Raw genomic sequence first — 22,460 nt, 5'->3', positions numbered from 1 at the left:
GCCAGAGTCCTCGGAGCATGCCAAGCCAGGCCCCCCTCCTGTCTCCAGGGCCAACTGCTTAGAGAACGGGGTGGGTGGGGGTCTTGCTGAGTTCAGACTGGGGACCCCAAGGGTCACACCCCCTCCTGACCAGCCCTGGCTTTGCACCTCTGTGGGGTGTTAGCCTCTCTGAACCTCAGCTCTGAGCTGGTATTCCTCCATCTTTCTTTCTAGCAAACCGGAGAAAGAGTCCTGATTTCCCGTCGGGGGTGGGTGGGTGGGGGGAGCTGGACTCGGGCGGAATAATGATTCTTAAATGGGGCCAATGTATTTGGCTTCACACGATTTCTCCCTCTCTCTCTCTCTTTTCCCCCCTTCCCCTTAATACATAGATTTTTTTTCCCGTCCTCCTTAAGACAGAGTGGGCTGGCAAAATATTGAAACGATCTGAAAGAAATGTTTTTATTTGCGGCGTGTGCATGGGTTATCTGCCTATCTTGTTTGTGGGAGTCGGGGCTGCCTCTCCCGTGGTCTGCTCCTCTCTCTCTCCCTCTCCAATCTTTCCCGGCCACATTTCCATATTTCTGCGTGCTTGTTCTTTGTTAATCACTTGGCAAGCGCTTATTTGAATATTAAAAATTTCTTTAATCATCAAAGGCAGGAGCACAGGCTCATGCATATTCATGTCTCCCCCCCCCCCCAGACTGGATTCTAGTTCATTACCCAGCAGTAAAAGCCAAACAACCATCAATCGCCCTCATTACAGAAACTGGCGTTTCATTGGCTGCCTGCTGCCCGGAGATTTTTTTTTTCTTTTTTGCTGTTTTTTTTTTTTTTAATTTGTTCCTCTCCTCCTAGGAACTGGCTTGTACCTGTCAATCCCCCCCCCATCCAATAAATAAATAAACAAATAAATAATCAGCGATGCAAGAATAAATTCCTCTAGTGGAAGTCCAACTTTGCAAACTTGTCAAGCAGTCCCAGTAGTAGGCTGACTGCTGCAACTGCAAAAATAATAATAATAATAATACATCCCCCTCCTTCTCAAAAGAAAAAACCGCCCCCCCAACCCCCCCCCCAACCAAACAAATAAAAATACCGTAGTCACCAGTACTATTTGGTCTCCTTCAGACATTTTTCTCCTTTGGGGGGGAAAAAAAGGACAACTCATGGGGAAAAAAGGAGAGAGAGAGAGAGAGAAATTAAATAAATAATTTTTTTTTAAAAAAGAGGGAGAAACTTGAGCCTTGGAGATGAATATTTGTCAAGAGAGTTGACGTAAGTTTCATTTGCATAATGACTTTGTACTTCTGCATTAATAAAATTTGCATATGAAGCCATGTTAATTACTCCTGATCATGCCTTTTTGCATTCATGCATAGTAATTTTCTCCGACTTGTGAGAATTAATGTCTTGGTGTGGGGGGAGGGGGACGAGAGGCCTGTCAGGCCCTCTCTAGCCAGTGGCCCTACAGCTCCCAGTAGCCGGCTGTCTGTCTGTCTGTTTCCCTCCTAGATCTGTGACTGTGTGTGTGTGTGTGTGTGTGTGTGTGTGTGTGTGTCAGTTGAAAGGCACCAGGGTGGAGAAATACATAGTGTCGGCTTGGTGTGCCTATTTCTGGGTTCCTTTGCTGGCTGGGAAACTGCTCCCCCCAGGAAGGACCCCAGAAGCTCACTCCAGGACCCTTGGTGCTCCCCTCCCCCACCCTCAACCCAGCTGGGTTTTCCAGCATTTTCTGTGTCTGCCTGTGGGGGTGGGGGCGGGGTGGGCGTGTTCCCGGACCAGTGCGCATGTGTGAGCCTGGCAGCCTGCACAGCTGTGTTCCCTGTGGAGGGGATTCTGCCTGCAGACCCTGCGCTGGGGGCCCTGGGGCCTGCCTTGACCCCACACCTTGGGGGGGGGGGGAATGGGTGAGGAACCCGTGTTTGTAGCCACCTTCTGTTTGGACTGGTTTGGGGGTGGGGATTGGCTCCCTACCCCAGGATCCCTGGGCCCTGGAGTGCCAAGCTTCAGTTTCCCCATTTCTTCAGGGGGTCACTGTGCTGAATGACCACTGTGTTCATTTTATCTTCCTTAAAATAAAAAAATGCTTCAGACTGGCAGGATGGTTCACTGGGAAGGGCAGGCATCTTGTCATGCACTTGACCCCAAGTCCCAGCACTGCTACCACATGGGAAGCACTCTGTCTCTCTCTCTCCCCCCTCTTTCTCTGTCTCTCCCTCTCTCTCTCCCTCTCTCTCTCTCTGTCTTTCCCCCCTCTCCCTCTCTCCCCCTCTCTCTCTCCCTCTCTCTCTCCCTCTCTCTCTCTCTGTCTTTCCCCCCTCTCCCTCTCTCCCCCTCTCTCTCTCCCTCTCTCTCTCCCCCCTCTCTCCCTCTGTCTCTCCCCCCTCTCTCCCTCTCTCTCTCCCCCCTCTCTCCCTCTGTCTCTCCCCCCTCTCTCCCTCTCTCTCTCCCCCCTCTCTCCCTCTCTCTCTCCCCCCTCTCTCCCTCTCTCTCCCTCCCCCCCTCTGTCTCTCTCTCTCTCTCCATCTCTGTCCCTTTTCTTTATCTGGATGAAGAAGAGCTATCTGGAGCTGTGAAATCATGTAAAACCCCAGTTCTGCAGCAAACAAACAAAAAATAAATGACAGAGAGAGGCCAGAACATGGCTCAGGCCTGGCTCGTGGTGGTGCCAGGGACTGAACCCGGGACCTCAGGACCTCAGGCTTGCATGTCCTGTGCTCTGATGTTGAGCTGCTTCCCCCCCCCCCCCCCGGGCAGGGGGAGCTCCTTGTTCTTTTCTTTCTCCCTAAGGAAAGTGGGTTGGAGCAGGCACTGTTGAGTTGCAAAGCCACCCGGATCCCGCGGACAACTGGGGTTTCCCGTGGGTGCCCCTGTGCTGGCTACTTGCGTCCATGTTAGTTGCAAGAGGATCTGCCAGGACCTGGGGAAGGCAGGGGGCGGTGCTGAGTGGCCCCAGGGTCCTGTGAGGTGTGTCTCCACCCTCAGAGCTCGGGGGTCTCACGGGGGGTGCTGGGTGTTTTGGGGTGGGGATGAGGACCGTGTGTCTGGCCCCAGCGTCAGTCTGTGCTGAGGGTCTGAAGGGTCCTGGAGCTAGAACCCCGGCCTTTGTCTGCAGGCTCCTACTTCCTGTGCGTGTCTGTGAGGACAGGCCCAGAGTCTCCAGACAATCTTTCCCTTGGATTTTTTTTTTTTTTTTTTTAAAGTGAATCAAGAGGCCTGGTGATAGCTCACCTTGGAGGGTACCTGTGTTTCCAGTTGTGAGGCCCGGGTTCGAGCCCATGGGAGCGTCATAGGATGAGGGAGCTTCAGCGCTAGGGAGTTTCTCTCTTTAGAAACTAAAGAAAATTGAAAACCAAAATTGAGCTAAGGGGTCCAGGGGATAGCTCCTCTGGTAGAGTGCACACCTTCCCGGGCTCACACTGAGACTCAGGTTTGAGCCCCCTGGCACCACATGGGAGCACCAGGGACAGCAGCACCAGGGGGAAGCTCCCTCTGTGGATGGTGGAGGGGTGCTGTGGTGTCTCTCTGCTCCCTCCCTCTCTCTGAAATTAAAAAAAAAATAAGCAAAAACAACTCACACGGGGTAAGAGCTGCTATCTATACCTCAGGGATGTGGGGAGCATTCCCAGTCTACACAGAACTTCCTTGTCACCCCCAAAGAGACCTTGTGCCCACCCGCTGCCCTGAGGACCCCCCCCCCCCCCCCGCACACCTATCTCTTCATTTCTAGGCTCTTTAGACCCAGATTTCGGGAACTGCTAACTTGGGACCCAGCTCTGGGCTTAAACTGCTCCTGGGCCAGAGGGGTCAGCGGTCAGGGTTCCTATTGGGGGTCCTGGGCACCCTTTTTTTAATATTTATTTAATTTATTTATTCCCTTTTGTTGCCCTTGTTGTTTTATTGTAGTTATTATTGTTGTCGTTGTTGGACAGGACAGAGAGAAATGGAGAGAGGAGGGGAAGACAGAGAAGGGGAGAGAAAGACAGACACCTGCAGACCTGCTTCACCGCTTGTGAAGCGACTCCCCTGCAGGTGGGTAGCCGGGGTTCGAACCGGGATCCTTATGCCGGTCCTTGTGCTTTGCGCCACCTGCGCTTAACCCGCTGCGCTACAGCCCGACTCCCCTGGGCACCCTTTTAAGGGGAGTTAGGGAAAGGCTTCCTCCTTTCCAGCAGGAAGGGTGTGACTGCAGACACAGGTGCGGCCCCTGGCGGAGGGGCTGGGGGGCTGGGGAGAGGCTCGGGAAGACACGGCCTTGCCGGACCCTGAAACATCAATCTTGCAGTCTCTGACTGCCCAGAGGAGCCCAAAGACCCCCTGGGACCCTCTCGGCCCCCTGCTCACCACCCCACCCCAGCCGAGACCCTAGGAGGGATGGCTTCCCGGGCTTTGCAGACCCAGTGGGGGTCATGTCCCAGACCCCCCAAGCCTCAGTGTCCCGTGCCCCCCACCCTGTGCATGGGGCAGCCTTCTGGGGGTTGCTGGGGTGGGGGCATGAACTGGGTGTGCTGAGAAGCCATTGGCTCCTTGCAGGTAGTCCAGAACTTTCCTTCTGCTCAAGGCAGGGCTGACACAGGGCCTCCTGACCAGTAGTGGACGGGGCAAAGGGACTTTGTTACTGGGGGCTTTGGGCCTGGACTGGCTTGAGTGAGCTTCCCGGAGGAAGGCGCTTGTGGCCCTGATCTCCAGTGCCCACCTTCCCTGGGGAGGGCACCAGATGGGGGTGTCACTGTCCTCTCCCCAGCCTTTGTGGGGGCAGCACCTCCAGGGGACCCCAGCCACTTCCTCCGGGCTCAGCAGGACTCAACGCCATCTGCTGTGACCTTTGGGCCCTGGTGTGACAGGGACAGAGAGCCTCAGGCCAGGCCTGCGGGGCCGGGCTGCTGGTGTCTGTGGTCACTGTGCTGAGGGTCTCCAGCCCTGCCCCCCCCTCCTCGGGGTGTTGGCAGGGGAAGCTCTCCTGGAGACACTGGCTCGCAGGGACCAGCGGGCATTGTGACTTCCGAGTGGCGATCTTCCACCTGGGGGGCCTCGGAGCGCCCCCCCCCAGACCTGTGTGGGCCAGTGAGGCTGTCGGGGATGGGGGTGGGGGCTGCCAGGCCTCCCTGTCTTGCTGCAGCCCTCTCTTTTGTCTCTCCACTGCTGCTTCCCCTCTCAATTATTTACCCAGGGAGTTTGGGTTTCTTCACTTGTGGTTTTGGCAAGGGCTTCACACAAATGTTTCGCCCCGGTGGTCTCTCAGCCATTTAAGATAAACGGCCAAATCAAACGCAGGCCTTGCCTGGGGGGGTGTGTGTGGAGGCTGATCCTCTGGCCCTGCCACGTGGTGGCGGCCCTTCAGTTTGGGAAGGGAGCCCGGGCTGTGCCAGCGCTCGCTGGCGGGGCGGGTGGGTAGAGGGGAGGCCTGGGGGCTCGGGCACTGGGGGCTCGATGTTTGGGAAGCCGGTGGGGTCTGTGGGCTGGAGGAGGGGGGGTAGCAGCTGGCTGTCCACCAGCTGGAGGCTGGCCAGTGCCTGGGTGCTGGGTGGTGCCCTGGATGTGTTGCTGCCGGCTGTGCTGCTCGGTCGGGTCTTCTCTGCCTCTCTGGGGCGGGGACCCGGATGTTCTGAAGATGTTCCAGAATGTTCTAGCATCTTCCAGAAGCCTCCACCTGGGGAGGGGGCATCTTCCTGGGAACAGATGCCCTGACAGCTCTTATTGGTCTCCAGTCCTGCGTTCACCACTGCCCCTCTTCACCCAAGTCACCCCCAGGGGTGGGGGCCGGAACCCCAACAGCCCACCTGGCAGCTGTGCAGACCCCCAAAACCCCCTCCTCTGCCCCGTCACCCACCCTGCAGGGCCTGCACCCCGGGGCATCCTGGCCTCCAGGGGGGTGCCCTGCAGCCCCGCCCCAGGCCCCTGTGTGCCCCAGCCCCCATCCACTCCAGGCCCCACTGACCAGTCTTTTCTATTGTTTTTTCTCCAGGGCCGTGCAGGCCTGTCCAGCTGCCCGAGATGGCCCCCATACCTGCCTCCTCCTCCCACCCTCACACATCCGTCATCACCTCACCTCTGCGCGCCCTGGGGGCTCTGGCGCCCTGCTTCCCCCTGCCCTGCTGCAGCGTGGGGCCTGGCCCCGGGGACAGGCCTCAGGGGGAGCGGCACATGGAGGCTCCCTTTGGATGCCAGTGCCAGTGGTCAGGTAACAGGGGCCGTGGTGGGCGGGGGCGGGCCCCCGGGGGGGGGCGGGCAGGGCCTCGAGGGGGACCCCGGGACCTGCCACCCCCACCACGCACGGGTGAGCCCTGTCCTGCTGCCCCTGCGCCCCGGCGGGCCACAAGCCCCCCTTCACCCGACGGGGGGTGCCACCAGGCCCAGCATCTCTGGGCTGTTTGGTAGAAGCTGGGTTCACCGAAATCTTGGTGTCATCTGAGGGTGTCTCCTGTCCTGGCCACTGCCCCCCTCCCCTGGTCCCCAGCTGCTGAAAGATTCCTCACTTGTCTCTCTATTTCCTGCCCCTGTCACCCCAGACACTGGGCTTCTCTTGGAGAGAACGTGTCACCTATTCACTTGGAGAGAAAGGAAACAAACAAAAAACCCTCTTGAAGCCTCAGGAGGGGGGGGACCCGGGGTGGGGTGGGGAGGCAGGGGTGTCGAGGAGGCTGTCTGGGTCCTGCAGGGCTGAGTGGGGGTGGTCCTCTGGGTCCCGCAGGGCTGAGTGGGGGTGGTCCTCTTTGTTGGCAAGGACTCTGGGAGCTGAAGGGGGCCCATTTCACAGACAGACTGACAAAGCCAGTGGGGCAGCACAGCCTTCCCCACCCCATCCCTCAGACATCCCTGCAGTTTGGGGGCTAGAAGGCTCCCCCCAGCTCTTCTGCCCTGCACTCTGGGGCGGCCTTGTGGGGCGCGCCCAGGTCCCCCTTGAGTGTGTTACCCGAGAAAAACAGTGGCTGGTCCCCACAGAGACACGCGGAGAGGAGGGGGTGCAGATCTGGGGGGTGGGGCAGGGTCAGAGTCAGCCGTCCTCGCCGGGTCACCAGGCAGGGTGTCTCCAGCTTGCTTCTGGCTGGGTGTCAGCGGGTGCCGTGCGCACGGGGCAGCGTTCGCTTTGACGGTCCACACAGCGCCTGTGGAAGCTCCCTGTCCCTGCCGGCCCGCCAGCCCAGGGACTCTGCCAGCTCTCCGGGCTTCCTATAGTTAGCGCCCCCGGCTGGCTCCTAGGACAGGTGAGGGTCCACTGGAAGGTCAGGTGAGATGATTGTGGCCGGGCTTCCTCAAGGCCTGGCTTTCCTGCTGTTTCTAAACCCTCTGCGGGTGTGGCGCTCTGTGCTTTGGGCTCTTTGAGCAGAAATGGGGTTCCTGGCCAGCGTGGCGCCTCTTCCCGCGGAGCTCAGGCCTCCCCTGTGCTGGCCCTGCAGCTCCATGTCTGCAGGTGCTGTCCGGCTGGCCCGTGTGGTCCATTCTGTGTCCGGTCCTGAGTGCTGGCCTCGCACGGCCTCGGAGGGAATCTCCCTGCCTCCATATCACAGAGCGGGAGCTGAGGCCTCAGGAGTACAACTCTGTTCCCACCACCAGCATTCCGAGTCCCCACTCCCTCCGTTGGAAGCTACTATTATTTCTACAGCTTTCTGTCTATATTTGTATAGACTTGCCCTCCCCCCCCTCTTCCCTATGGTCCCCTCTTCTCTTCTATGTTACACCTACATCTTTTACTGTATCCAAATGTCCCTCTCCTTTTTCCTCTTCTCTCTCTGGGTCCTGATGGAGTTGGGGTTCAGAGCCCCAACGTTCATCTTCCCCTGACATTTCTCCCCCTCTGGGAGTCTGGACCCAAATTCTTTCTGGGTTGCAGAAGGTGGGAGTTCTGGCTTCTGTCATTGCTTCTCCACTGGACATGGGTATGTCTCTCTCTCTTTCCCTAGTGGGGCAGGGCTCTGGGGAGGGGAGGTTCCAGCACACATGGGTGAGGTTGTCTGCCCTGGGGAAGTCAGGATGGAGACATGGTAGCGTCTGCAACGTGGTGGCTGAGGCTGCGGACGTCTCATCTGTAGTTGGTGAATTTTGTTAAGGTTGAGAGTTGTAGGTATTTGTCGTTTGGGGGAGGTCAGCTCTGTTTGGTTACTCCATGGCCACACCTCTCTTTTTCTTTCTTTTTTTAAATTTAGTGCCAGGGAATAAACCCAGAGCCTCATGCGTGTGCCGTACAGCCGAGGGGCCTCCCACACCCGGCTTTGTTCTTGATTTTTGTTGATAAAAAGGGAGAGGAGAGATGCTACCACGACGCCACTGTCTACTCCATGAGCCACCTCACGCACAGCAGGGCATGCACTCTACTGGCTGTGCTATATTCTCTGCTCTCTTTGGAGGAGCATAGCCAGGTCAGATAGATGTGTGTGTGTGGGGGGTCGGGTCAGGTCATGGGCCACCCCTGAAGTTGATGGCGGTGTGACCTAGGAGGCTTGGCAGTGTCTGCTTCAGAGGTCGGAGCCATGGGCTGAGTATCTGTGACTACTTCTGGCTCTGCTGTGGACCCCAACACCTCATTTCTGCCCCAGTTCCCAGCACCTCTCTCTTGGGCCACTGGGCCCTCCAGCAATGAGCTTGAACCGTTTTTCGATCTGTTGAGATGTGAAAATTTCCTTCTTCCCGTGGCTTTGTAGCTCTGTGGCTTCTGCCATGGCTCAGGTCACGTGACTCAGGTCACATGGCATCACCGAGTCCCCAGCAGCCCCTAGAAGGCAGGTCTCACTCTGCTTCCTTCCTTTCCCAGATTGGGGGTGTGGGCACTGAACCCCTCTTTTTAGCTCCATCCCAGAACCCAATCCCAGTGTAAAGGGGTCTTGTAATTGTGAGCCTGGGCGTGTGGGCACAGCTGTTCCTAGCTGGGTGTGTACGTGTGTGTGTGTGTGTGTGGGGGAGTCACACAGGTACCCCTGTTTGTGTGGGCACACCTCAGGGGTCTCCTTCTAACATGTGACAGTGTGGGGGACAGGCCTGGGGTCCCCAGTTTTCTTTCTGACTCTGCTGAAATATTGGGGCGAAGGTGTTGTGAGTGCACAGGCCTTCCTGAGAACTAGGAGTTACTAAGTGTTCGGGCTCCTTGGATGGGGGCATGGAGTCACTGAGCCTCTCTGGTCCTCAGTTTCTGCTTTTGTGAATAAATACACACACACACACACACACACACACACACACACACACACACACACGGGAAGGTTCTTTGTATATATATATATATTAATTTTAAAAAATTATATTTATTTATTTTTTTGCATAGAAACAGCCAAAAACTGAAAGGGAAGGGGGAGATAGAGAGGGAGATAGACAGAGAGACACCTGCAGCCCTGCTTCACCACTTGCGAAGCTTTCCCCCTGCAGGTGGGGACCGAGGGCTTGAACCTGGGTCCTTGCACACTGTAACATGTGCGCTCAACCTGGTGCACCACCACCCGTGCCGGGAAGGTTCTTTAAAACAAGGCTTCTCCAGGTGATTCTTTCCTAATGTGTGGCTGGAATTGAAGCCACACGTGTGCCATGTTCCTGGGCACCCTTCCTGGCCCAGCTCCCATCACTCCATCCCTCCCTCTCTCCCTCCTCTTTTTCCTTTATGACAGAGGAGAGACACCACAGCATGACTCCACCATCCCTGGAGCTTCTGTGTGGTGGTGGGGCTTGAACCCAGGCCTCATGCGGGGCGAGGTGTGCTCTCCATTGTTTGAGCTCTTTCTGGGCCCCAAGACTCCCACATGATCTCTGAGGAATTCTGGCTCAGCTGCCTCAGCGACAGAGTTAGCGGCCATGACGGGGTCTTGACTCGGTGGGAGAGGGGGCAGCTTTTCTCTAGCTATGCTGGGTGCCCCCTCCCCAAATCCTCCCTTATTTCTCTGGGGCTCCCCTGGGAGTCCAGGCTGCTCCCGACTGCTGTGACTCTGGCCACCTCCCTGTCCTCCCCATCCTCCTCCTCCTTTTTCTCCTTCTCTTCCTCCTCCTCCTCCTCCTCCTCCTCCTCCTCCTCCTCCTCGTCTTTTTCCTCTTCATCTTCCTTCTCTTCCTCAGTCTCTCTGTTTATGAAGCAAGCCTGGCCCCTCTCCTGCGGGATTATGAAGTCCAATTCAATGCACTTCTCTGCTGTAGCAGCGCTTGGTGCTTGCTGTGTTATTTAAGTTGTCTGGGGTTTCTTGGCATGGGTTCCAGGGGCGATAAAGGTAACAAATACCTCCACACAAAGAGCCAGCTTGAGCCTGAGAATCTGTCCTGCCCTCCTCCTCCTCCTCCTCCTGCACCCGTCCCCTCCCTGCAGCCCCTCCTCCCCCTTCTCCTTGTACGCCCCCTCCTCCCCTTCCCCTCCCTCCTCCTCTTCCTCCCCCCCCACCTCCTCCTCTTCCTCCTCCTTCCCCAGCTAAAACCTGGAATTTTTTCTCCTTGGGTTGGTTTTTATCACCCGAGCCGTCCGAGGGGGCACTCTGGTGAGGACCACCGGAGCTGTGGAAGGCTTGACACAATTAATTCGGTCTGTCTGGGAAGTCGCCGTCTTTCTGGAAGCTTCCTGATAACAATATGCCCTGTGCTCAGCAGAAGTCGGGCAGGGGTTCGATCCTCAGGTCTGATCCGGGCTGGGCCTCCCTCAGGCTGAGCCTTTCTTGGACACCATGGGGAGCCGGGCCCTTCAGGGGGCTCCCATCTCAATTCCGGTGCAGGGGGTGAGAGAGGAGGATCTGGAAGGAGTCCCTCTCTGAGCCTCCCACCCCTGCGGAAGGTCGGAGACCCTTGCTGGTGGTTCGGTCCGCAGATTCTGCCTCCTTCCAGGGTCTCCGGGGCTGAGTCCTTGCTGTGGCCGGTGGACAGGCTCCCTGGGGAGGGATTAGACATTAGAGTCACCTCTGTGGCTTCCAGTGTCACCTGGGCTGTGTTTCAGATGCCTCCGAACTTGCAGGCTTGTAGAGAGCAGAGGCTGCCTTGCTTCCTCCCTACAGGGGAGCTGACAGTCCAGGCTGGTGGATGTGGCAAAGGCTGGCTGTGGTTTTCAGGGACTCCAGAAGTGTCTCCTGTCCATCAGGTTACCTGTCCATCCAGCCTACCACAGTTCCTCCAGCATCAGCGGGGTCCAGGGTGCGGCCTGGAAGAAGGGGTTTCCCCCCCGCCCTGGGGTTGGGGGGTGGGGGAGCACCTACCGGGTGTCTGTCCCGAGATGAAAGGGTCCCGGAGCGGAGGCCCGCTGCAGCCACCCCGTTCGTCCCCGAGTTCATCAAAGACTTCTGCTCAAATTCGTCCAAGATGTGGCTGGCCGTTCTGCCCGCACTGGGGGAGAGGCGTTTGTTTGGAAGTGCCGTTTCTTTTTCCTCTCTTTCTCTCCCCCTCCCCCCTTTTTGTTTTATTTTTTATTTATTTATTTATTTTTTTATAGCTGTCTTAAAAAGGAGTTTGGCTGTTCAGCACAGCTGGTGCTCATTACGGTATGCACTGGCAATGAACTAGCACGTGTGATTAATTTTTAATGACGCACTGGATACAGAGCTGCCAGGCAGCCCGCGGCTCGAGGAGCAGCCACTGGCCCCTGGCTTTGGCAGCAGGCCTGAGTGACCGGGGCCCGGTGGGCAGGGCTGCGGTCCACCTGCGGGATTGAGCCCACAGACTGGGCATCCGTGAGCGTCTCACCCAGTCCCAATTACTACCTAGCTGGGGAAACTGAGGCAGAGCTTAGGGTAGCAACGGGGGACACAGCAGCTGGCACTGCTGACAGACCTTGTCCCCTTGTAGCCCCTTCTGGGGACAGGGGAGGAGAGTGACTGCCCGTCAGGGACCTGGGGATGGAGACATGCCTCTCAAAGGGAGCTTGCTTGCACCACGGCTCCAGGATGGGCCTGGTTCTCAAGGTCCGGCGGGTCAGCCCGGGCCCCAGCTTGCCACATCCCCTCTCTCTCTCCACCTCCGTTTCCTCCCCTGGAGAATGGGGGTCACCAGGAGTCCCCCCCCACCAGCTCCACATCTGAGCGGCTCCCCAGCCCCCACCCCGATGCCCAGTGTTTGGGGAGACTGTCAGAGGGGTGAGAGGGGCTCTGACCAGGACCTGGCCACCGCTCTCCGCCTGCGGCGTGTCTGAGAACGAGGGGCAGGGAGCTCCTGCCTGTCACACTACTTGCTCTGAAGGGCCAGCATCCCATTCTTTTGCACCTCCCCTGGGCAGAGGCAGCCCCCCACCTTTTGCATGGGGGGAGGCTAGAGGCTCAGAGAAGGCACTCAGCTGGCCCAGGGTCACATAGCAGCAAGCAGAAAGGGGACGGAAGACGTGGGACTGACCCGACTCCAGGCGCCTGTGGCTTCCTGGGGCCTCGGGTGACAGAAAGGCCCCGTGGGGCAAGAGGCAGCAAAGATGAACGGTGGGCTTCCCTGGTCACTTTTCTTCTTTCTTTCTTTTTATTTGTGATTCGATATTGATTTACAAGACTGTAAGATAACAGGGGCACATTTCTATATAGTTCCCAGCACCAGAGCTCTGTGTCCCACCCCTTCCACCAACTGCAGTATTTCCCCCAAGGGGAACCGATACGCGTTGATTTTCTAGGTATATTTGTCTTGGCTGTCTGTCTGTCTTTCTATTTCTCCTTTTCCCCCCACGATCCTGCCTCCACTTCCTTTCTAGTTCACTTCTATAACTTCACTACGTCTGGGTGTGTGTCGTTTTCCCTCTTCTGTCCTCTTCCCGGTGTTTTCCAGACCCTTTCAGTGGTGGTGTAAGAGCAAGATTCCTGGCGACAAGAGCTTTGGATTCTGGTGGCCTGGGGGCACAGAGCCATCTGCTCATCTCCCCTGTTCTTTACTCCTCTGGGAGTCTGGACCAAAAAAAATTTTTAAAAAATATTTATTTACTCCCTTTTGTTGCCCTTGTTTTATTGTTGTAGTTATTGTTGCTGTTATTGATGTCGTTGTTGGATAGGACAGAGAGACATGGAGAGAGGAGGGAAAGACAGAGAGGGGGAGAGAAAGACAGACACCTGCAGACCTGCTTCACTCCCTGGACCAAAATTCTTTATGGGGTACAGAAGGTGGGAGGTCTGGCTTCTGTAATTGCTTCTCTGCTGGATGTGGATGGGTGTTGGCAAGTGGATCCACCCCCCCCCAAGCCCCTTTCTATCTAGTGGGGCAGGGCTCTGGGGAGGGGAGGTTCTAGCCTCCCCAATTCTTTTCTTGAAAAAGTTAAACTGTTGGGGCTGGGTGGTGGCACATTTGATGGAGACCACATGTTATCATATAGAAGGACCCGGGTTCAAGCCTCTGGCTGGTCCCCACCTGCGGGGGCAAAGCTTCAGGAGTGGTGGAGCAGGGCTGCAGGTGTCTCTCTGTCGCTCCTTCTCTATCTCCCCTCTCAATTTCTCTCTGTCTCTAGCCAAATTAATAAACAGACAAATAAGATAATTATTAAAGCACGAATTAAAACCGAGGGCCTGACAGGGAGGGGGCTCTGCCCACCTCTTCCGTCCCCAGAGCCAAACATCCCATCCACACCACTGACATTAGCTTGTCTGTTCCTTGTCGGAATCTGAGGGGCAGTGTCTGGGACCCCAGGTGGGGGATGTCCATTCCCCCCACGAGGAAGTGCCCTCTCGCCTGACCCCCCTGGACACACTGGCCGTAACCCGGAGCTGGGGTGCCGTGGGACTGTACTGTGTGGTCAGCTGTGAGTACCACAACTTCCTCTCTCAGCAGGTCATCCCGACACCTGGAATGGGGCCAGCAGGTCACGTCTGGCCCACGGGGTGAGGGAGGGGGGTCCTGTCCAGCCTCCCAGGAGCATACACCTCCCCTCCCTCCACAGCCACAGACTGGTGGTGCATGCCTGGCCAGGGCGGGATTTGAATCCAGGCCCATGGCCTCTACTCCGCCTGCTTCCTGGCTGCCAGGAACCTTTCAGCTGGAGGGTGTGTGTGTGTGTGTGTGTGTGTGTGTGTGTGTGTGTGTGTGTGTGTGATGGGGGCTTCTGAGGGGGTCGGACCTCCTGCAAGGCTGGCCAGGCCTGCTCTCTTAAGCTTTTAGAGGGGGCTGGGAGGGGGCGACAGGGGTTCCAGACTTTCCTGGGGGTTCATGCAGAAAGCGGGTCTCCACCCGCAGAGGTGGAAGCAGGTGCCCTCATATCCGAAAGTTTGGGGCAGATAGCTCACCCAGTGGGACGCACACCTTCCCATGCTTGAGACCCTGTGTTGGGTCTCTGGCAACACATGGGAGCCCCATGATGACCCAGTCAGCTACTTGGGTGGTGGAGCCCTGCTGTGTGTTTCTCTCCCTCCACCTTAATATATATATAGTTAATTTGATAAATACAGATAAAAACCAAGAGGGAAGGGGAGATAGAGAGGGGAAGAGAGAGAGAGAGAGAGAGACCTGCAGCCCTGCTTCACCGCTCTTGAAGCTTCCCCCCTGCAGGTGGGGGGCGCTTGGACCCGGGTCCTGGTGATTATAGTGTGTGCATTCAACCAGCCGCACAACCTAGAGCCCCCCCTTCTGTCTCTAGACACAAGGTACAGAGAATCACACTTCCAGCCTTGGGTTTTCCTAGCTTCTGCAACAAACTCTTGGGTCTATTCTTGACTTCAGAGTGAAAGGATCCATTGCTCTCCTGGCCCCTGGCCCTGGTGGAGGAGATTGTGTCTTGCTGTGGGATGACCCCACATTTGGCGACCTCTACAGAACATCAGACCTTTTGCTTTTTTTCTTGGTTGTCACTGGGGTTTCACTGCTCTGCCTGGGTCAACTTTTTCAGATGGGAAGAGACAGAGTCAGAGCGACAGAGGGAAAGAGGGAGACATCACATCATCTCGGCTTCCCCTGAGCGAGCGGCAGGGCTGGGCTATCTCACAGACTGCAGCCCTGTCGCCCTCAAATGCCATTGCCCTGCTGCTCAGGGAAGGGTGGGGGGTGGGTGGGCACAGTGCCTCTGTGAGGCCTGCTTCACCACACCCAGCCTCCTCAAAGGTCGCTCGCAGTGAAGCCAAGTACCTGCTTCACAGGTACTTACCACACACAATGACCTGGGTTCGATCCCAATTCTTACCTGAAGTGGAGAAGCTTCACGAGCAGTGAAGCAGGTCCGCAGGTATCTCTCTCTCTCCCTCTCTATCCTCCCTCCCATCTCAGTTTCTCTCTGGTCTATCAAACAAAAATAGAAAAGAAAAAAAAAAAGGTTGGGGAGGCAGCATTATGCTTCTGCAAAAAACTCTCCTGCCTGAGGCTCTGAGGTCCCAGGTTCCATCCTCAGCACCACCATCAGCCACAGCTGAGCAGGGCACTGGGAAGGTGATGTTTTGGGACTCTGGTGAGATCGTTTTCCCAGAGACGTCAGGATGGCGTCATGGTAGCACCTGCAACTTGTCACCTTTCAAAGAAGTTTCAATTCAGGGACTCCATGCTTTTTGCTTTTGTCTGCTGGGCCAGCCTCCAGCATGCTTCAAGCCCCCTCCTTGCTGGGGAGGTAAGGGTTGGTTCTGAGGGGCGGCCCACCCAGGGCAGGAATCCTGAGCTGGTGCCTGAGGTTTGGGGTCCCCTCTGTGTGCTGGGGTGATGTCCCCAGACTCCTGTCACCTCTGGGACCCCCGTGAGAGATGGGACCCCCCTTCCCCAAGTCAGCCCCGTTGCCAGCTCAGCACAGTTATCAGCAGAGGGGTGGTGGTGGCTTTTTTGCTTTTTAAAAATCTTGCAGTGATTATGATGAGAAAACATCACCAGCATTGAATAGGAGCTAAAAATAGCTGGACACATACTTGCCTATAATCTTTTTTTTTTTAAGAAAATATAATTATTTTTGTAAACCAGCTCTGAGCGGCCAGGAGTATTTTTAGTTTGCATCTTCTAAGACTTGCATCTTTTCAGGAAGAACAGCTTGGAGCCAAGGGCTCCATGCCAGGCTGGGGGGCACTGGGGCCGGGGGTCCCAGAACCAGGTGCCCTGCACGAGGGCGTGTGCCGAGTATGGGGCTCGCCTGTGACCTCGGGGTGCTGGGCTGTCCTGGCCATGCCTGTGGGGAGATGGCCCTGGCATTGGGAGCCCTGAATGTGTCAGCTCCAGGGCAGGGGGGGGGGGCCTGGGGGGGAGGCCCGGGGACGGAGGGCCTGCGGGTTCCCTCTGGTTGACGTGGACCTGACCTCCTACTGCGATGACCTGGTTCTGGGCGGATCTGAAGGAACACCTCAGACTTGAACGCGCGAGCGACTCTGACTTTTTCATTCAGAGCAAAATGTCACCTGGAGTGATTCTTCTCCTTGGCTGTTCCCAGAGAGTTTGCCGCCGCCCCCGGGGGTTCAGAGCAGACTCTGCAATGGGGGGCTCTGTGTCCATGAGTGTGCGCTTGTGTGGCCTGTGTGATGTGTGAGTGTGTGCGTGTGTGTGTGTGTGCGTGCGTGTGTGCGTGTGCGCGCGTGTGTGTGTGCATGTGTGCGTGCGTGTGTGTGCGTGTGTGCGTGCGCGTGGGCACAGCGTGTGTTTACGTGTGAGTGTTCGCCCGCACGGGCATGCGTTGCGTGTGGCAGCATGTGTGCCAGTACACGTGAGAGTGTGCGTGTGTCTTGCATGAGGCAGCTCTGGCCATAAACCTTCTGGATTCTCCCTGCCCCTGTCTTGGTGCCCGCCCTGGCCAGTGCTGCTTGTGATGTGTCTCAGTACCCGTCCTGCCAGCTGAGGTGCTGCCGGGAGAGCCTCCCTCGCTCCAGAGGGGAATTATCTCTCTCTCTCTGTCCTCTCTTTCTCTCTCTTTTTTCTTTTCTTTCTTTTGCCTCCAGGGTTATCACTGGGACTCGGTGCCGGCATTATGAGCCCACTGCTCCTGGTGGCCATTTTTTCCCATTTTATTGGGTAGGACAGAGAGAAATTGAGAGGGGAGAGGGAGATAAAGAGAGGGAGATTCCTGCAGACCTGCTTCACTGCTTGTGAAGCTTCCTCCGCTGCAGGTGGGGAGCCGGGGCTTGAACCCAGATCCTTGTGCTTTGTACTATGTGTGTTTAACCAGGTGTGCCACCGGCTAGCCCCCCTTTTTTTTCTTTTCTATCATTTATTGCTATTTGAGAGGACAGCAAGAAATTGAGAGGGGTGGGGGACATAGAGAGGGAGACAGAGAGACACCTGCAGACCTACTTCACCTCTTATGATGCGACCCCCCCTGCAGGTGGGAGCCGGGGGCTTGAACCTGGATCCTTGTGCTTCATATTATATGCGTTTAACCCGCTGTGCTACCAGCTGCCCCTCTTTCTACTTTATTTTTATTTGACCACACAGGGAGAAATCGAGAGGGGACGAGGGAGATGGAGAGAGGGGGAGAGAGAGAGACACCTGCAGACGTGCTTCACCACTTGAGAAATGTCCCCCCTGTGGGTGGGGAGCCAGGGGCTCGAACCCAGATCCTTGTGAGGGTCCTTCTGCTTAGAACTTTGTGTGCTTAGCCGGGTGTGCCACCGCCTGGCTCCCCCGGGGGCAATTCTTTGTCTCCCTACCTTGTGAGGTGACTGCACCCTTCACCTGACCCTTGTCCATGTCCCCACGACCCACCCAGGAGTGTGTCCCCTGGGGAGTGTGGCTGGCTGGGTTCAAGCCCCCCCCTACACTTCTGAGCTCTGTGACCTTGGCAGTGACCTTGCCTTTTAGAGCAGTCAATGGGCTGGGCCCGGCCCCCTCTCCTTCCTCTGTGGTCTGTGTTGGAGGCCTCAGCAGCCAGTCAGTCTTCTCCCCCTAATTGAGATAATGAACGCAGTATTTCCAGGCCGCGCCACTAAAAGTCAAGTGCAAAGTGATGGTTTTCATTTGCTCTCCTCCCTCTCTCTTCACAGGCATCTCTTTCTGGGAGCAAACAGGGCCAACAACCCCTGGATTCATGGAGGGCCCAGCCCCAGCTGCCCCTTTGAGCAGGACCCCGGCCCCGGGGGACGGGCCGCCTGGTTCCATTTCGGCCGGAGCCGTCCGCATGCTGGAAGGGGCCTTGAGCTCGCTTGTGTGGCTTTGCCAAATTCCATGTTTGTGTTTTATTTAGAATTCTTCTCACGGCCAGCAGATTCAGTGCCGGCCCGTACAGGCGCTGCTGCGCCCCGCGGAGAAAAAAAGCAAGCTTGCGTTTTCCTTGGCAGAGACCGAGGCCGCAGTACCGTGCGGTCGCCGCCGAGACATTTCTGCGAAGCTATTTTAACCTGGAGCAGATGCAGCGAGTCGGTGCCCGGCATGCCGGTTTTCTTAGTTTTAATGAAAAAATAATTACGGTCAAATGGGATGCCAGTGACATTGGGTGGGTGAGTGTGTGTGTGTGTGTGTGTGTGTCGGAGGTGGGGGTGGTGGTGTGACTGTACCTGGGACGTAGAGAGAGAGTTCTGAGGGTTCTCCCACCCCAGCCCCTCTGGAGCCAGGAAATGGGGTGTCTGTGCTGCGGTCTGGGGTGGTGGGAGCTTTCCCAGACACTGTGGGGTCCTGCTGTGGGCCAGGGATGTCACAGAGGAGGTGGAGGGGTGGCGGCTGGTGCTACCTGGGAGCCCTGGCACCAAACTCTGGTTTTTAAAATTTCGTTCATTTATTTTCCATTAGAGACAGAGAGAAATTGAGAGGGAAGGGAGAGACAGAGAGGGAGAGAGACAGAGAGACACACCTACAGCCGTGCTTCACCACTTGTGAAGCTTCGCCTCTGTGGGTTGGAGACCGGGGACTTGAACCCTGGTCCTTGTGCACTGTAATGTGTGCGCTCAACCAGGTGCGCAGCCCCCTTGGGCCCCCACACTCTGTTTTTATGTCGCCTCGGCCCTCCCTGGACCCGGGTGGAGTGACGTGAGCCCCAAGTCCCTGGGAGGCAGGGGCAAGGCAGGGGTGCTGATGTGTCCCCGCTAGGCATTATGGGAGCTCAGTGATGTCACCTGCCCAGAGACCAGGGGTTACCGACAATGTCCTCTGCTGATCTGGCTACTGGCAGGGGTGGGTGGGTGCTGGGCCTTGGGCAGAGGGAGGCGTCCTGGGGCTTCTCCTCCCAGACGTCTCTGGGAGGAGGCTGTCCTCTCCAACAGACGCTGGGAATGCGTCATCAGGAACCTTCCGGGAACAGTGAGAGGTGCCCACTGAGCTGAATTCACTGGCCCTCATTCATGCCCTTCTGCCCCATGCATGGGGCACACCCCCACCCAGGGACGCTTCCTGGGCCCCTGGGCCTCATTCCCACTGCCCTCCACGTGGGCAATGCCTGAGCTGTGTGTAGGGGGACAGGGAGTGATTGACTGGAGTCCCCACACCGAGGGGAGGTCTCCCCCAGTGGCTTCTGAGAGGTGGGGGTCAGACTGGGGGGGTCTTTATTTGGCCCTTTTTCTGTGGCGGTGTGTGTGGGGGTAGTGCTTGTTGTCAGTGCCGTCAAGTGTTTCTTAGACCACGCTCCCTGGAGCCTAGATTCCTCAGAAGTGAAAATTAAGTTCCTCTATTAAAACCATGAGTCATACCAGCCCAGAGGAGAGCCGTTTTGGCGTTCCTCGAATATTTTGGAAGGGAAACATGGCATCACGTTAATCCTTTCAATTATACCTTATTGCTGAATAATCCACTCCCCGTCTCCCTCCCAGCCCTGGGCCGTCCTGCTGTGCCGGGAGGGGAGGGGTGCTCACAGCTAGGGGGCCTCTTCCCATTCTCTCTGCCTGCTGGTGGCCTGGCCCTTCTGGGGTGTCGTCTCCATTTTCCAGGCTCAGCAGACACCCTTGACCATGGGGTTTTGGGCGATCTCCTTGGGTGAGTGATTCATGTCAGCTGAGAAAGCGTTCAGCCTGTCTGCTCTGGGCAACCAGAAGCAGATGGGGCTGCCGGCCTTGGTGTGAGATCCTGGGTCCCCTCTCCTGGGGGCTGGGGATTCCTGTTCCCCTCCCTGGTGCAGGCCAGGGTTCAGACAACTTCAAGAAATGGGTCAGTGGGTTTCATGTCCCCTGTCCTCCCTGGAAGCTTCTCATGACCCATTTGGGGACTAAGGCAGGCTGGGAGGTGTCGTTCACAGGTGGGGACAGACTGAGAGAGCCATGGAACCTTCTCTGGGGCGCACGTGTGTGTGTGTGTGTGTGTGTGTGTGTGTGTGTGTGTGTGTGTGCGTGGGCGCGTGTGGGGGGTGATCCCTGCAGGCTCATCCTCGTTGCTGCTCTCCAGCAGGTCCCTGAGGGTGTCACCCCGGGGGAGGGCCGTGATGGGCTCCAGTGGCCGGAGGGAGGGGCGTGTGTTACGTTCATGCGTGTGCACACGTGTGCCCACACACACACAGAGGCATACACCTCCACTCTGTCCTGGCTCCTTGTCAGCTGCTGTGTAGCGGTCTCTGGAGGACCCGGGCAGCAGAGGGACACAGAGCCAGGAGCAGGGTGGCCTCTACTCTCTGAGGGTTCGAGGCTGCTCTGCTGGAGGTGTGGGAGGCAGAGCCGGCTGGACAGGGCCCTGACACGGGGCAGGGTGGGGGGCTCCCCAGACCCAGTCCCACCCTGCTCTGCCCTAATCTCACTGGGACTCTGGGACCCCTTTGTTTGCCTCTGGGGGTGGGGCACCCCGCAAAGGGGGGTCTTTTCTTCAGCGTCCCAGGATGACAGCTGAGGGGACGGCATCTTCTCCACCGTGACCCTGAGGGCTGAACGTCCACCTGGCTGTGGGGACCCCGGACTGGGGAGGGCCAGCGGGGTCACTCCTGGATCTGGGGACAGCCTTGTCCCCAGAAGGAAGCCCTGCTCTGGTCTCGTCACCCCCCGCCTTGCGCTCTGTGTCTCTGTGTCTGTCTGTCTTTCCACCGGTCGCCCTCTCGCCACGTCCAGCCTTGGGAGCTCCTGGTCCTGGGGCCTGTGTGCCTCGGGCTCCATGGGGAGCGGCTGGAGCCAGGGAGGTGGCTAGTGGAGCCAGGGCTCTATTCCCAGGGAAGCCTCCCCAGAGGACGGCTTCTCAGTAAACACCTGCCGTCATGATGTCCCGGAGACACGGGACACTCTGGGCGACACCCTTCCCTTCCTCCTCCTGCCCTGGTTCTGAACCTTTAGACCAGCTATGCCTCCCTCCCATTGCCGACCATGCTGGTCTGGTTCTTCTAGTCCTCCTGGGAGGCGTGGGATGCTGTGACCTGCCGTGTGTAGCCTCTGAGCTTCCCTGTCTGTGCCGGTACCCAGGGCAGACATCACTAGCCAGTCGATCCATGCGTCGATCAAGCAGTCGTCACCGTGGGCGGGCAGACTTTACTAGTGGATCACTGCATGGCTGCACTGCTGTTCCCCTGGGCTGGGGTCTGGACCCCTGGAGTGGATAGGCCTCTACTGACCAGTCTTGTGGGCCCAGAAGTCGTGCTGAGGGTCAGCGAGTGCTGGGCTTTCTGACCCTTAGGGGTGGACACATCTGTGGGGCTTTGCAGTCGGAGTGTAAAGAGGATGGGCTTGACCGGGTGACAGCTGAGGGGGGCATGGCAGAGCTGGGCTGTCCCCAGCGCTGGGTGGCAGCACCAGGTAGACGTCCACGGATGATGGAGCCTCGCCTGGTGTTGCTCAGCCTTCCTGCCCTCGCTCTGAAAAGCACAGACCGTGGGATTGTTGTCTGGTGGTGCCACAGAGGAGAAAGAGGCAGGGGCGGGTGGCCCACTGATTCACGCTGGGGTCCACCCTCCTACCCTCTGTGGGGTTCCCTCCCGGTCAGCTGTCCCCCATCCCCTTGTTTTCAGACCCCTTTGTGGTTCCTGGGATTCTGAGAGAGGCTGGGCTTGTGGTCTCAGCTCCCGTCTGTGGCTTCCCCCGGGCAGCTGCATGGTGGCCCTGGGCTCAGGGTGGGAGGCCCCGTGCTGACCTCCAGCTGGCCAGGGACTGGAAGGTTCCGTCACCTGGCCCCCAGGTCCCTTCGGCTCCCCCTCCCGGGGCCGCTGCCTGCTCTCCACTCGCCAGAGAGCTCCCTGCTGATGTCAGCGCTGTTGTGTGTTTTGATCAACAAGAAGCAGGGCTGGGGGGAGGGGGCGTTCGGCAGCAGTGGGAGAGAGGGTCCCGGTGCCCCCGTGTTTCTCCTTCGTTTCCTGTGGCCTCGTGGTGGCCTCCTGAAGCTCTGGGGAGGCGAGTTCGGTCTTGCAGTGAGGACATGGAGGCCCGGCGCGTCCAGCTCTTCATTCCTGAGAGCTGGGCCTTTAGTGGCCTTTTTTCGGACACCGTGTCAGCTTCTCTTGCAGCCCTGTCCCCAGGCCCTTCTCTCCTCCTCCTGGTGTCCCTCCTGGGCAGGGCTCGCCTTGTCACCTCTTTGTCCCTGATCTGAACGTCCCGCCTGGTCTCCCAAAAGGTCTGCTGCAGCTGGGTGGCTGAATAGGTGATTCCTGCAGCAGGCACAGTTCACCCCAGCACCGGGCAGGGGGGAGGGACCTGTCCCAGCCCCCTGGATGCCACATGCTTCCTCCCACTGGAGTTTGTCACCAGCATCTACAAGGTCCTGGGCAGTCAACCCCAGGTCTCTGTGTAGTGACCAGCAGCCCTCCACATGCCAGCCTCTGGGGAGACACAGGCAATGGGGCACAG

General features: G+C 57.6%; 1 protein-coding gene across 4 annotated transcripts in view; it reads left to right on the top strand.

Moving 5' to 3' along the window:
- The window catches only part of BCL11B (BCL11 transcription factor B), an 82,106-nt gene that overhangs the window by 34,360 nt on the left and 25,286 nt on the right, over positions 1–22,460 (top strand). For 3 of the 4 annotated variants that reach the window (XM_060181024.1, XM_060181025.1, XM_060181023.1), the window contains one exon: positions 5,948–6,163. The exons of the other annotated variant lie outside the window; for it this stretch is intronic. In XM_060181024.1, coding sequence (XP_060037007.1) covers positions 5,948–6,163 — 216 coding nt within the window. The remainder of the gene's footprint in view (positions 1–5,947; positions 6,164–22,460) is intronic. 4 annotated transcript variants of the gene reach the window in all.

The sequence above is a fragment of the Erinaceus europaeus genome, chromosome 22 (genome assembly GCF_950295315.1).
Source record: "Erinaceus europaeus chromosome 22, mEriEur2.1, whole genome shotgun sequence".
In the NCBI taxonomy this organism is placed as follows: Eukaryota; Metazoa; Chordata; class Mammalia; order Eulipotyphla; family Erinaceidae; genus Erinaceus; species Erinaceus europaeus.
This window is presented reverse-complemented; position numbering and strand designations above follow the sequence as displayed.